The following is a 13,602-nucleotide window of genomic DNA, read 5'->3' as shown; positions in this document are numbered from 1 at the left end:
TAAAACAAACATATTTGCGAAACTTAGCCCGCTAACTCCTTAATCCCGCTTTGTGAAGTATCCCTAGTTGTGGTAAAACAAGCGTACGCGCCGTGGAATTTAAAAAATAATTTATTTGAACAAATATTAAATAAAAACTAATTTGGCCGAAAAATATTACAAAAAAATTAAATGTATACTATTTACAAACAATTACAGAAACATTCACTGCATATCACACGCAATCGAGACTTCATAAATACGAACAGGACCTCAGGCACAGGAGCGTTGAGGGGGTTTCCCCGGGGCGTTAAGTCCTGGAGTCTGAAACGACGCGCCCGTCTTTGTCCTTGATGCGCAGTCGGCCGTTGGGGTACCTGGTCTCCTGCCGCCCGTCGGCGTAGACCGTCTTCATCGTCCCGTCGGGGTACTCGCGTCGTTTGAACTTGTCCGTGTGCACTTCCCTCTGCCCGCTGTTGAACTGGATCACCTTGGTGCCGTCTCTGCCAGGTCGGAGAATTTATTACGGTACGAAAACCACAAAGGCATCTCTGCCAGGAGAAACGCGCAAGAGCTGGCCGACTTTTCCTCGACCGAACTCATTGGTCTGTTTTATGAACTCATGTGTTTATGTATGACCGCGCTGTGATCGCGGATTACTCACGGTTTTACTTGGATGATGGTCCCGTCTGGAAGCACGCTCTCCTCGTCCCCGTTCGGGCCGAGGTTCTTTACCGTCTGGTCAGGGAAGGTGATTTCCTTGCGACCGTCCGGGAAATGCTTCTCTGATTTGGAAAAGAGGGCCAGGGAAAGTCAGGGGGCAGTTTAGGAAGCGGGGGCACATTAGAAGGCGGTTTTGGGTTTCGGGGGCCCATTTCAGGGTGCAGGGGAATGGGGTATGGGATACACAGGCGGGTTAAGGGCAATCATGGGCCAGTTAAGTGACACAGTGCCAGTTGAGGGGCAAAGGGGCAGGTCAAGGGCAGTGGATGCAGGTCTCACCGATCTGATTGTTGGGGAACTGTAGAACTTCCATGCCATCAGGGTAAGTGGTGTGAGTGGTCTGGGTGTTGGCATAGTAGTAGATCTAGAGAGAAAAGCACAAAGTCTCGTGAGCTCTCCTAATGAGTAACTAAAGTGAATAGCCCAGTCTTGATGTGGTCTATGAGGAGACTGGTTTCTGAACAAGTAGCGAAACCCTTAGTTTGAGACACTAATTAGGAAGAATCTGGGTTTCCTTTCTGTTGTTTGCTTAACAAGGTACATATTGCATCTGGATGCAATAGGCTTTCATAAAACAGTCTAGTAAGGACATCCTTTTGAATTGTACATTCAAACAAGCTCTCTATACCATACTCAAACATGATGGACTTGTGAGGCTTCATGAGCCCCAAAGTGGGTGGAGCAACCAGCTGCTATCACAGATACCTTGTTTTGCATTACTGTTAACTTAAACCTTATTTTGCCAGCAACCACACCACCTTATACCCTTCCAATTTCCAATAGCCGAAGCTAAGCAGGTGTAGGCTAGGTCACACTCACCACTCTCTGGTCCTCCATGACCTGCTTGACGTCACCGTTGAAGAAGTTGACTTTGACGGTGCGGCCGTCGGCAGACACCTCTTTGCGGGTTCCGTTGGGGAAGACTATAAGCCGCGTGCCGCAGCACAGGATGGTCTCAATCTGCCCAAATGCAGACAGAAGGGCATGGTTATGTGATGTCACTCCATAGGGGCCTCAAACAGCGGCTATGTCCTATAAACTTGTCCTTCCTTCACCTGATCTAAAAGGCATGGGTATGGGAAGGCAATACGGCAGAAACGTCGCCTAGTCAATCGGTAGTGATTTTAGATCACTGAAATTAGGAAGGAAGGAGGGAGGGGGAACCTTCCTGAGAATACTTGGACTTGCTCACCCGACAAAAGTGTGTTAAAATGGAAGACTGACAGGTGAGCTGAACAATAAAAGATGGTCTGGTGTGGCCTGTAATCAAACTTTTATCTTATTATAATTAACAGTAGCTAATGGCTGGAAGTGGCGATGCAGAAGCATTGATTCATCCAGAATCAAAGAATTGCCCTCTGCTTCCTTGAACGTTGAGTCGAATATTCATGAGTAAAATGATAGCCAATAGGAACCACTAGACACTTTAATGGGAGGAGACTTGCAGCATAACGACTGATCACCCCGCTGACTGCATTCTCAACATTCCACTTCTCTGCTGCAGTGTTTCTGAGACCTGCTTTGATTGGCTTTAGCTGTAACACGTTGTGGTCTTGCGAGGTGAGTTTACGCTAATATGAAACGGCTTATATACTTTCTAAAGTCGTGGGGGCGACATAGCTCAGGAGGTAAGACCGATTGTCTGGCAGTCGGAGGGTTGCCGGTTCAAACCCCGCCCTGGGCGTGTCGAAGTGTCCTTGAGCAAGGCACCTAACCCCCAACTGCTCTGGCGAATGAGAGGCATCAATTGTAAAGCGCTTTGGATAAAAGCGCTATATAAATGCAGTCCATTTACCATCCATAAAGTCAGCCCCATATCAAATTTGATACAGCTGTATGAAAATTACTAGGTTATTTAGTTATTGCATTCTTGGCCAAAGTGTACAATTTATCATTAATAAATAGGTGTCTATTTTTCATTCTTTGTCATCAATGTCTACAATGAATAACTTGGTAACAGAAATAACTTGCAGAATACTCTTCGACCAAACACATTCAACAGCAGTTAATAGCAAATGCTTGCCAAGAAATGCCCCCACACAAACGCACACCTTTCCATCAGGATGAGTGATCTCCTTCTGGGTAGGCTGTTCTTCTTCCTCCTCTTCCTCCTCCTCCTCACAGTACTCCGTCTGTGACACACCTGCTCTCTGTTGACAGCACAGTGTCACATAAACAACTTACAAGCTTGTCCTGTTTTCCACAGCATATTGCTATGATGCCATCAACCTACCCAAACCAAAGGCCATCATATCACATTGCCACACTTACAGAAATGGAATATACCCAAAATATATTGAAATATATTAATCACAGCTTTCAAGAATTGATTTATACATATATATATATTTAAATACACTTCTTTGAACTGTTTTTATCATGTTCAAAAAAACCTTGCAATGTATTGCACACCCGTCACTCACAGAAAGCAGAGTCGGAGGAGTGTTTGGGTTCTGTGCCGTGATTGGCTGCCCTTGACCAGGCCCCGCCTGCTTCTGTGCTCCAGACCCAGGGCTGGGTATCTGTGGGGACTTCCTGCTGCTGCTTCCTGCAGACAAGGGCGAAATGTCAATTTCACCTTTCTGTCGCATGCGGAAGAAATGCGCTCTCCACTCACCGGTGGACAGAGGAACTGTGTCTCAAACAAAACCTTCATTAGTGTGAGACTGAGAGCCGCATTTAGACTGAAACCTGCCTAGGAGGTCACCTGCACATGACGCCCATTGTTCATTACTCCCATGGGTGGCCGCCTCAGACGCCCCATTGTTCATTACTCCCATGGGTGGCCGCCTCAGACAGGTTTCACTGCATTTAAAAATAACACAGCACCTCTAGTACTTAGCTTCTCATCGCAGTAGCATCTTTTCCATAAAACTCCAACAATTAAGTGTGAATGAAATTAAGAAAACAACCATACAATGGAGGAGCACTTTGTTCTTATTATTAGGTCATTATTTATATTGGGTAAACGACGTGCCCATCAAACTGCTGTGAGCCAGACTCCTCTTAGCAAGCTGTACACAAGTCTACACTGAATCTACAGTGATGCTACACAGTGTGAATATTAAACATCTTATTTTTTGTTGGCAGTATGACACCCCCATGAAGACAATAGGATTGACAATGTTTAGATGGCCTTAATCATGCTGAGATGCCTCTCTGTTCTTTTCTGTTCTTTTATTGCATTGCCAGCTCAGAAAGAATGTTAAGCATGAAATGCTTGATGATTGTATTACTGCACCAAATCAGATGACCAGTTTTGCCATGAAAAAAATACAATTTACAATTTTTGAAACCTAATCAAGATATATTTCATTGGTTGGATTACTTTGACAATAAAGGAAATGCAGACTGAACTAAACAGGATATATACATTGCAGATACCCACTGTGAGTGCTCTTGGGAGGACTGGTCACCTGGCGTGTCTCCCTGGCAGTAGCAGTGAAAGGCTGGCTAGCCTTCAGAGGAGCTGGAGGGCTCTTCAACACAAGAGCAGGGATTACACAGATTACAGAGTCATTACAGAGATTATACTCATATTACAGAGGGATTGCACTGGGGGACTAAATGCAACAGCTGGGACGCAGTGAGGTGAGGTCAGATTCAGAGGAAGTGAAGTCAGAGTGAGTCTAGGAGGCATCCGAGGCCCTGTGTGAAGTGATGTCGGGCTAGGTTCAGGGATAATCTGACAGGAAATGATGTAAAGCAGACATCCTGAAAGCTGGCACTCACAGTGGATTTGGACCGGGCCGCAGTGCTCTCACTGGACCTCCTGCAGCTCTCCTTCTCCCTCTCCCTCTCCCTCTCAGCTTCATCCCTCTTCCAGGCGGAGATTCGGAGCCGCTCCAGGGCCCGCACCTCGTCCCGCAGGTCGCTGTTCTCCGCCCCCAGCGCCTCCACCTGCTGCCGCAGCCGGCTGTGAGTGTTAGACCAGCGAGCCTCCCGCCGACGAAGCTCCTCCTGCAGGGAGCTCAGCTGCTGCTTCAGGGCCTGAGACACAATCAGGAGGCAGCATGACGCTGCAATTCAGACTGCTGCCCTCTACTGGTAGGAGAGCACATTACAGCACTACAGACTCACAGTCATAGTTTCACCTTTATCCCCCCTCACCCCCCCTGTGCTCCTTCTCATTTCACCTGTATCTCCTCACGCTCCCTCTTGTCAGGGATGGCCCGGGCGGCGGAGGCGTGCTTCTCAAACACCTTGCGCTCCTTCTGCAGCTTGCGAGTCTCCTCCTTCTTAAACTCCTCCAACCGCGCCAGCTCCTCCTCCTTCATCTGCTCAAACTCCGCCCTTTCCTTCCTGTGGGCACACCCCCGCTCTATTACTTTAACAGTCCCTTGGGTTTTTGTTCACTTTCTGTTTACACGTCTCTGACTCGGACATATCTCATATTACGGAACATGATAGTTTGTGTATTTCCTCTTTCTGTTCACAAAATAACTGACCATAAAATGACAGAAAATGATTCAATACGATTTATTTTCCTGCTTCAAAGGGTGAATGAATGCAGATCAAGGGCTTCCTGTAGCAATTTTGGGTTAAAAAAATAGTCAAATTATCAAAATGTCCCACTTGGGAGCCACAGAATATCCATACAACAAAAATGATATCAGAATACTCCTCCCTGGTTATCTGCTCCTCCAGAGGGGGGGTTTGCACTCTTCCTCCAGTGAGGAGACGCACCCGCAGTCGGGCCCTTACCTGAGCGCCTCCAGAGCTTTCTCCCGCTCCAGCCGCTGGCTGGCCAGGGCAGCGTTCTCTGAGCGGAACCGCTCAATCTCTATCTCCAGCTCCGCCAACCTCTCTCTCAGAAGCCTGGACTGACGGCCTGTGGGGATTGGGGCACATATGCAAGTCACAAATGCACAGGCAAGAATCCAACGCTGCACACTGTTCCACAGTTCACTGTTCAGTCATTTTCAGCCATACATTTAGTATTTTTATTATCATTGTTATTTACAGGCAAAAGATAACCCAAAATCTGAATGGTTAGGTTCTTGTCTGGAAATGTTCTAATTTAACAAAATTTAACTATTTAATAAATAAATAAAACAAAAACAAAAAGAACACACCAAGTCTAAATTTCTAATTCATAACAAAGACCTAATATGTGATACTTGCAAAACAAATTGCTTAGACATATAATATAATAAATATACGACAGAGCTCCTTTGTTCTACATGTAAAGATTTAAAAATCTGATCACTGCAGTAAGTTGTGCCTTCTTACCTGCCCCTTGGTCTCCTGCTGTGCCTGTGGGTCCTGGGGGCGGGGGAGGGGCGGGCTGTGGTTTGGGCTTCAGGGAGGGGAAAAGTTTGGCCACCAGCTGAGAGGTGGGGGGCGGTTCCAGCTCCCGAAAGGCAGGGTTGCCCTGCGGTGCAGATTCAGGCACCTTCATGGTGGCCACCTTCCTCTTCAGCGCTCTGTCACTCTCTGCTCCCGGAGGATCATGGGTAATTCCTCCGCCATCGTTGCTGCCACTGTCCTCTGCATTCCCGGCATCTTCCAAATCGTTCCAGGTGTCGTCGTCGTCGAACACCAGGCGGTCGTCCTTCGACCCCTGACCCTGTCCCTCCGTCAGAGTGGAGTCGTTGTGGTTACTGAGGTCACCGGTTTCGTTGTGTTCCCCCCCTCCGCAAAAGTCACCCTCTGCGTCCTGGTAGGACGTCTTGTCATATTGGCCCTGGGATGGGGAGAAGCAGGGGCTGCTGGGTAGCGCCGGCATGTGCTGCAGTACTTCCTGCTCCGGCTCGTCTTCCACCGCCTCTGAATCTGAGCTGCAGGGATCCGATGAGACTACTGCCTCTCTCTCGATGAATCCGCCCACGGGATCCCCCCTGGTCACCGCCGCTGCCACGGCAACAGATGGGCAGACGGACAGGGCGCCCCCTGGGCGGTCGGTGTCGCTGTCGCCGCTCAGGCCCGCTTTGGACGGGGAGGGCTTGGGGGACTTGACAGGGGTGGATGAGAGCCTGCGGTGGTGGCGGCGCCCCCTGCTGTCCTGGCGGTCCAGCTCCAGGACCTTCAAGACGAAGGAGGAGTTGCTGGAGAAGGACATCTCCTCAGCCGCCTGCTCCAGCAGCTCAAACTCGCCCAGCTCCACCCGCTCCCTCTGCTTCTCCATGTCCCAGCTCCCCAGCTTGGCCTGGAAGGACTGCTCGAAGGAGTACCCCTGCTCTGGAGCAACTTGCCTGCCTCCCCCTCCCTCCTCCACCCCCACCGCCACACCCGCCCTCGTCTGCGACCCCTGACCCAAAGTCTCCGCCCTCATACCCCCCAGTGCATGCTGGGTCTTGGCAGGCGGCGGCCCCTCTTGCCGCTGTTGCGCCTGTCTGGGCCGCCCCAAACTGACACTCGCAGCATTTAGCTTCTGCCGACTGGCTAGGACACGGGGTTGCCGCGGTGCCCGACTTGGCCTGGTTTCCTTGGTTTCGGCCCTGCCGCGGTTCGGCGGCGCGGACGGGCCCTCGGGAGGGGATTCTCGGCTCAGGGCGGTGGTCTTGCGCTGGATGGGAGGTCGCCGCCGATCGTCGCCGCTGCCGGGCTCGCCAGACCCTCGAGCGCCGGCGGGCTTGGGCGGGGGTTCGGCCACCTCTTTGGCGCTCCGCCGAGCCGCCGCCGCTCCGCCCCCCAGGAAGCGGGACAGGCCCTCCCCCCGCCTGAGGAATGGCCTCTTGGACTTGAAATGAACTCGGACTTCCTCAGCCCCCGCACGGCTCTGCGGACAAAGACGGTCAAAATACTAAATATTAACACACCTCTCACGTGAATTCATCGAGAAAACTACAAGCAAAATGGTGGGGGTGTAGGCTACTTTGCAAGTGACAATGAGTTATCCATCATATGTGGTGAGTGACCCTTAAACAAATAAATATTTCAAATGCATGTATTTTAAATACTACCCACCGCTGTTTGTGAAGAAACATTAACAATGCGCTGAGGTAATACAGAAAACGTGCAAGCAAATTCATCTATAAAAATAAGACTAATATCTGGATTGAATAACAGACTATGAGCAGCAAAGTTCTTCTCTGTTTCTGCAGTGTGTAAAGTGATCAGCGACATCCTGTGAGGTCCTGACCGGTTTCTGCTGGCCAGAATTCAGTCTCTGCTCCTCCATCCGCAGCTGTTCTTCCAGCAGCTCCTCAAAGGTCCGACTCCTCCCTCCAATCCCAGACCTGATGGGTCTGCAGACACAGAACCAACAAAGCGGTACAACTGAGACACAGGAGACATTCAACACTGAGATAAACCTCATCATCCACAATACCTTCAGCAGATTCTTCTCAAATCCCTGAACTGGGTGCATGTATGATGTATGTGATGATCGTGTTCACATGAAAGTACATGCATACATTTCGAGTCACGTGAACGGAAATCAAATTCTATAGGGATGAAGAGCTTTTTTTTGTTTTGCATGTGAAGAGATGAAACTACACCTTGAGGAGAATTTTCTTATTTCAGTAATGGGTACAGAGTCAAGCAGCCTAACCACTACTCCACACTGATGCCCTCAGGTCCAGAGTCCAGCGCTCTGACCACTACTCTACACTGCAGAGTTACCTGTCTTCCAAATGCTCTGGTTCTTCTGCCTTTCTGTGTGCTATCTGCAAAGAGCCTGCACTGCATGAGGGGACAGCATGCTGAGAATCTTCTTCCTCATCTTCAACCACTTCATCGTCATCATCATATTCTTGGAGAGGGTCTCCACTCCATCGCTGGATGCAAACATTTGAACCTGATGAGATAGAATTGTTTTAGTTTGTCCCAAGTACCGTCATTTTCTTGGCATGTCCAATCTGCAATGCTCATTTGTAAAAATAGACCTGCCCCATTGCTGCAATTCAAGAGGGTCCACACCATCGCACGCTACACCAGCTACTGCGCTGGAGGACAGCATGATTGGTGTAGCTACCACAGGCAGATGCCAGGCACTTGCATGGCCAGAGGTGTTGCTATTGCATTGTGAGGCAGACTACCACATGCAAGCATTAACTGTGAAGTCATTACACAAGATCAAAATAAATAAAAAGGTTGCATTTAGTCCTATACTTTTATTACTGTGAAATTTCATAAACAATTTTATTGCATGGTACACAGTAAAATGTCCACTGTTAATTCAACTCTAACAGTGTTAATTCAACGTATAGCATTGGTTCCACATTCCAGTGGGACCAAATGTTATGTTTTAAGAGTTAAATTAAGGAGTAAGTTGCCATTGAACGTACTTGTCTGCATTTTGCTGAGAAGCATGAGGGTGAATAGTAAAATGTGAGAATGAAGCAGTCTAGATTCCATGTTTGGAAAAACATTTCATATACCATACTGCATTTAGACTGTTGTGCAATAGTCTTCTGTTCCTTTTCATTTTGCAATTTGCTTACCCAAGGTCTCGAACACAGAGATTTCAGCCACTCTTGGAGAGAAATGTCAGAAGAAAAAATGTGTAGGCTTTTAAATTATTCTTTTCACTAAATTAATTATTTTCTATAAAATTTTAATTTATATACAATTATATAAATTAGTTCATTTCCATTTCTCTACAAGAGGAATTGAAACTGCCGCTTCCAGTTCTTTGTCCATTTTCATGCACACTGGTTTTGTGCAAGATAAGCACCAGGTGCAGAACATTACTCAGTTTTACCCAAGGTCTTGTCAGGGTCTTCCTTCTCCTCTTCCTCCGGGTGAGGATGAAGGCACGCAGCAGTACTCTGGATGCAGGGGCCGCTGGGGGCCCACTGCAGGGGTGAGAGGGGCTGCCGCTGAGGAACCGGGGGCCCCTGGAGGTTCGAGCCAGGGGAAAGGGAGGGCTGCCTCTCTCCCTGCGACACAGGGGGGCGCTCCAGCACCGTATCATCCCCCCAGTCCCCCTCTGTCAGCTGAGACGCCCCCGAGTCACCTGGAAAGATTCACAGCAGCTCTGTACAGCTCAATGCGACACTCCCCCAAACTCAGTGACAAAATACAGTACATAAAATATGCACCATAAGCTAGGTCTATGCTGCAGGTGGAGCAGGCTGTTCAGAAAGCAGCATATGAATGGCCTACCTAAAATTAAAGCGCTCCCAGGATCAGCACTTTCAAAAAACCCAACTGTTTACAGCAGAATTTAGGATCAGATCTAGGATCTGTTTCTAAAGAAATTATTTACATGAAACGTACATGTGAAAATTTGTGAACTACAAAAAAAAAACTGAACTAAAAATGCCAGCATTTTTTAATCCCACATTTTCTCCCCAATTTGCAATGCACAATCATGCTCAAAATGCAATGCTCATCTTATACCTCCAGTCGATTTTGGAAGAGCACAAACATGTGCTCTCCTCTGTTCTTATCACAGGGCAGTTTGCACTTTGAGCTCACACAGACATGAGACATAGGAAGACACTCCAAGCACAGCTGAACTCAGATGAACCCTGTCATCCAGGCTAACTGAAACCCTCCCGTTCCTGGATGATGCTAGAGACAACAGTGTGTCACTCCACAGGGCTGCCAGCCACAGTCGACACTGGCATGTCAGAATTTGATAGCAGACTGTCGGGCTTACCCTTGCATTAGAACAGTACCTTTATAGGATGAGCCACTCAGTAGCCCATCCAAACCGTTTTAAAGTCTCTCTGTAAGGATTTTTTTCCCCACGGCACGCAGGCAGGACTGCCGCCGTGGGCTACGCGTGCCAAATTGCGGTCACTCACTCACTCATGGACGTTTAGTCGGACGCATGTGCAGGTGGTGCTTCGTTTAGTAGGACGCATGCGCAGGCGGTGCCAGCTAAAATGTGTCTGCGGAAGTGAGTTGCGCCGTGGGTCAGGGCGGTTCTGTGCTCGTTTTTTTTAAGCTTACAGAATCTTTACTTTGTTTTCAGTCTTGCTCCTCACTCATAAGCTAGTAAAGATAAGCAGCCACAGTGTGTGAGCTGGGACACAAACAACTTTAGCGTCATCCCCCTTTCACACAGAAAAGCTTCACTGGGTTTTTTAATTCACAAAAGACATTAACAAAATGAGCTAGAAAAGATATTTCAGATTGATTTCTGCCAGCAGAATAAAGGGGAATAGATGGAAATTATCTCAAGGTAAATCATGCACTGATATGAGAGATGTTTTTTACAGTTTTGAATGCATGGAACTACTTTACAGGTCTTGTAGTAGAGGCGAAGGCCCTTGATGTGTTCAATTCCAGACCTTTGCCAGTGAGTCTGTATTACAGTCTACATTATAGGTAAATGATGAGCCTAAATGGGCTGAATGGCCTGTTCTTGTCATCATGTGTCATGGAAAGCAGAGTGGTGCAAATAGGTAAGAAAAGATGTGGGAAAGGTGGCAGATGAGAGGAGGAGCTTACCTGCACTGGCCTGCTGGGAGACGTACACCAAGCCCAGGAGTCTCTGCTGCTCCTCCAGCAGCTCCTGGAGCTGCTGCATCTGATGGGCCTTCAGCTTCTCCTGCATCTGCTGCTGCCACTCCTTCAGCTGCAAGTTTACATGGCCACTTAGCCCACACTTCCTCGAGCCACGACACTTTGAAGTTCACACATAATCAGTGTCTAAACAGCTGGATATTTACTCCGGTTAAATATCTTGCTCAAGGGTAGCAGCCCAGCTGGGAATTTAATCTGTAACATTGAGTTACAAGCCAAGGTCCCTAAGCATTATACAGCATTGCCACCCCATGCAGTATACACTGAGTACAAACAGTGCAGAGACATTGCACTGGGTACCCACTTCATACGCACTCCCCAGCCATTACACTGAGCATGACTAGGGCTGGGTATTGTCAGGCATCTCATGATACCATCCATTTTCTAAACTGCCTAATCCTGGTCAGGGTAGTGGGGAGGCTGGAGCCTATCCCAGCATACATTGCGTGAAAGGCAGGAATACACCCTGAACAGGCCATTGGAGGGCCTACACAGCATTCATTCACATATTCATACCGCAAGAATAATTTAGACTCCAATTAACCTAACCTGGTCTTTTGACTGTGGGAGGAAGCCAGAGTACCCAGAGGAAACCCACACAGACACAGGAAGAACATGCAAACTACAAACAGAAAGGCCTGGGATTCAAACTCAGTGCCTTCTTGCTGTGAGGTGACAGTGCCACTACCTCCTCGCAATGCTCTATATGCTTTTCATTGGTTATTAACTTAATTTAGTCAGAGCCACAGCACTTGGTACACACTCAGTACTCTCTCCCCAGAGCCATTATTCTGGTGTCAGCTGTACACACAGCTGAGTGATTACAGTGTATACAAAACAGAGCCATGTATTGATACAGACTAGAGGCATTAGGCTAACCATTAATCCATACTCCTTACAGAAATGATTAGAACAAACATGTAATACAACTTGACTACACCATAGTTTTTTTTAACGCGCAAAAAGTGGTTAAAGAATCATTTGCCGTGTTTCTGTAAGTTAAGGTGATGAAAGTGAACAGGTATTCATGTTGTACAACTTGCCTGTTCCAATTTCAGCATCAAGTCTTCTGGTGGCTGTTCAGAAGTCTCCACTATGCTGTCCATCTCACCGGTAGATTCCTGCATGACAGCACCGGGGTGGGTGTGTTGAAGGGCGGTGGAGTTGTTAAAGGCTATCAAGTTCGTCTTTCCGGGCATCTGATCGGACTTGCACAGAGATGCAGCAGCCTCATCTGGGACAAGGTATTCAACACTCAGGGAACTGCTGTTGCTGGAGTACGGAAGAGGGGCGAACTGTGCCAAGAAGGAGTCGTCAACGTCCTGAGCCGCCCAACTGCTGCTGCTCAGCGACCTGGCCAAGTCCACCGAGGGATTGAGTATCACCCCAGCCCGAGTGCTGCACGGCATCCATCGCGCGAGGAAGTCGGTCTCTGGGTTGTACAGCCCAGCTTGAGACGACATCATGACCAGCTGTCCTAATACCTTAGCACTCCAGGCTAATGACAGTAGGACAGATCTTAGAGACAGGTCAAAATCTTACAACAGCTGTAATAACATGCTAACTATGTTACCATCCAACGTAACTGGTCTTTCAGAGAACTTGGTAAATTTGTTAACGATGGTTCACGTTAAGTGTCAGCTAACTTACGTCAATTTGGTAATCACACTTGCAATTTTAGCAAGCATTTTATTTCCTGTGCTACAATGCATCTAACTTAATAAACGTTCCAAAGATGTATTAACACCTAGCAAGCTGATCTGGAGGCAAATGGTTGCTTACCAATACTTGTTCACTCAAGCTAGTTAGCATTACATTATTAGACTACCTCACTTCAGTTACATTGCCAGAAGCAAGTCTGCTGCCTGCTAGCTAGCTAACATAGTAAGCATTAAGGAAAACAACAGCCAACAATAGAGTTAATGGCTGAGTCATTTATTGTGATGAAGAGATAACTGTCACCAACTTAATCGCCAAGATTAAGAACTTACTTGACAGAAAGCTCCGCAACAAACTAGTATTCTTCAGAAAGAGACAATACAACTTTCCAAATGTACCGCCGTACCAAAACAAAGCCCGCGAGAGATAGGAAACTAAGTATTGGTGCAAGGACTTCTGGGGTTCGCAGTCCTAGAATATTGACTTCCGCTGTGGTTGCGCTTTGCTTTTAAATAAAGTCCAAATGAAGAACCACATCTCCCATAATGCATTCTGCGAAGATACACGTTGAACATTTTCTGTGAACTTACTGTAAAGACGCCCTTTATGTTCTGGATTTGCCATATGAAGACTACAATTTAACCATAACAATTTCTGTGAAAGTGACTACCTGTGACTACCACGCCAAAAAGAGAATGTTTTTCCGATAAACTGTACTTTTTGTGATGTAATCCTATGCAATAAACATTATTAATATGCTGCTGTATTGCGGTGTGTTTGTTGCATTTTATCGAGAAAAGTGACTCCTACTATGTAGCG

General features: G+C 47.5%; 1 protein-coding gene across 2 annotated transcripts; it reads right to left on the bottom strand.

The window, feature by feature from the left end:
• Positions 1 to 93: 93 nt before the first annotated feature.
• cenpj (centromere protein J) lies at positions 94 to 13,275 on the bottom strand. 2 transcript variants are annotated; one of them, XM_064327853.1, is made up of 17 exons: positions 13,116 to 13,275; positions 12,168 to 12,622; positions 11,050 to 11,176; positions 9,350 to 9,604; positions 8,269 to 8,443; positions 7,787 to 7,892; positions 5,935 to 7,423; positions 5,407 to 5,533; positions 4,839 to 5,004; positions 4,435 to 4,692; positions 4,091 to 4,181; positions 3,126 to 3,250; positions 2,754 to 2,852; positions 1,522 to 1,662; positions 982 to 1,066; positions 644 to 764; positions 94 to 482 (listed from the first exon to the last, which is right to left on the bottom strand). In XM_064327853.1, the coding sequence occupies exons 2-17, from the start codon at positions 12,588 to 12,590 to the stop codon at positions 290 to 292; spliced, it is 3,981 nt and encodes a 1,326-aa protein (XP_064183923.1). In that variant the 5' UTR covers positions 12,591 to 12,622; positions 13,116 to 13,275; the 3' UTR covers positions 94 to 289. The 2 variants fall into 2 exon arrangements, with proteins under 2 accessions (XP_064183923.1, XP_064183924.1); XM_064327854.1 differs by having other exon boundaries at positions 12,168 to 12,615; positions 13,116 to 13,261.
• Between the last annotated feature and the right edge of the window lie 327 nt (positions 13,276 to 13,602).

The sequence above is a fragment of the Anguilla rostrata genome, chromosome 3, assembly GCF_018555375.3.
Source record: "Anguilla rostrata isolate EN2019 chromosome 3, ASM1855537v3, whole genome shotgun sequence".
Taxonomy (NCBI): Eukaryota; Metazoa; Chordata; class Actinopteri; order Anguilliformes; family Anguillidae; genus Anguilla; species Anguilla rostrata.
This window is presented reverse-complemented; position numbering and strand designations above follow the sequence as displayed.

What these genes read in the sequence shown, in the direction of transcription:
- cenpj (XM_064327853.1), bottom strand. Translation starts at nt 12,590, where the DNA reads ATGATGTCGTCTCAAGCTGGGCTGTACAACCCAGAGACCGACTTCCTC. An exon ending in CTCCCAGCAGGCCAGTGCAG is followed by an intron (nt 9,605 to 11,049) that starts GTAAGCTCCTCC and finishes GAATCTTTCCAG; the next exon opens with GTGACTCGGGGGCGTCTCAG. An exon ending in CTCCTCCGACTCTGCTTTCT is followed by an intron (nt 2,853 to 3,125) that starts GTGAGTGACGGG and finishes TGCTGTCAACAG; the next exon opens with AGAGCAGGTGTGTCACAGAC.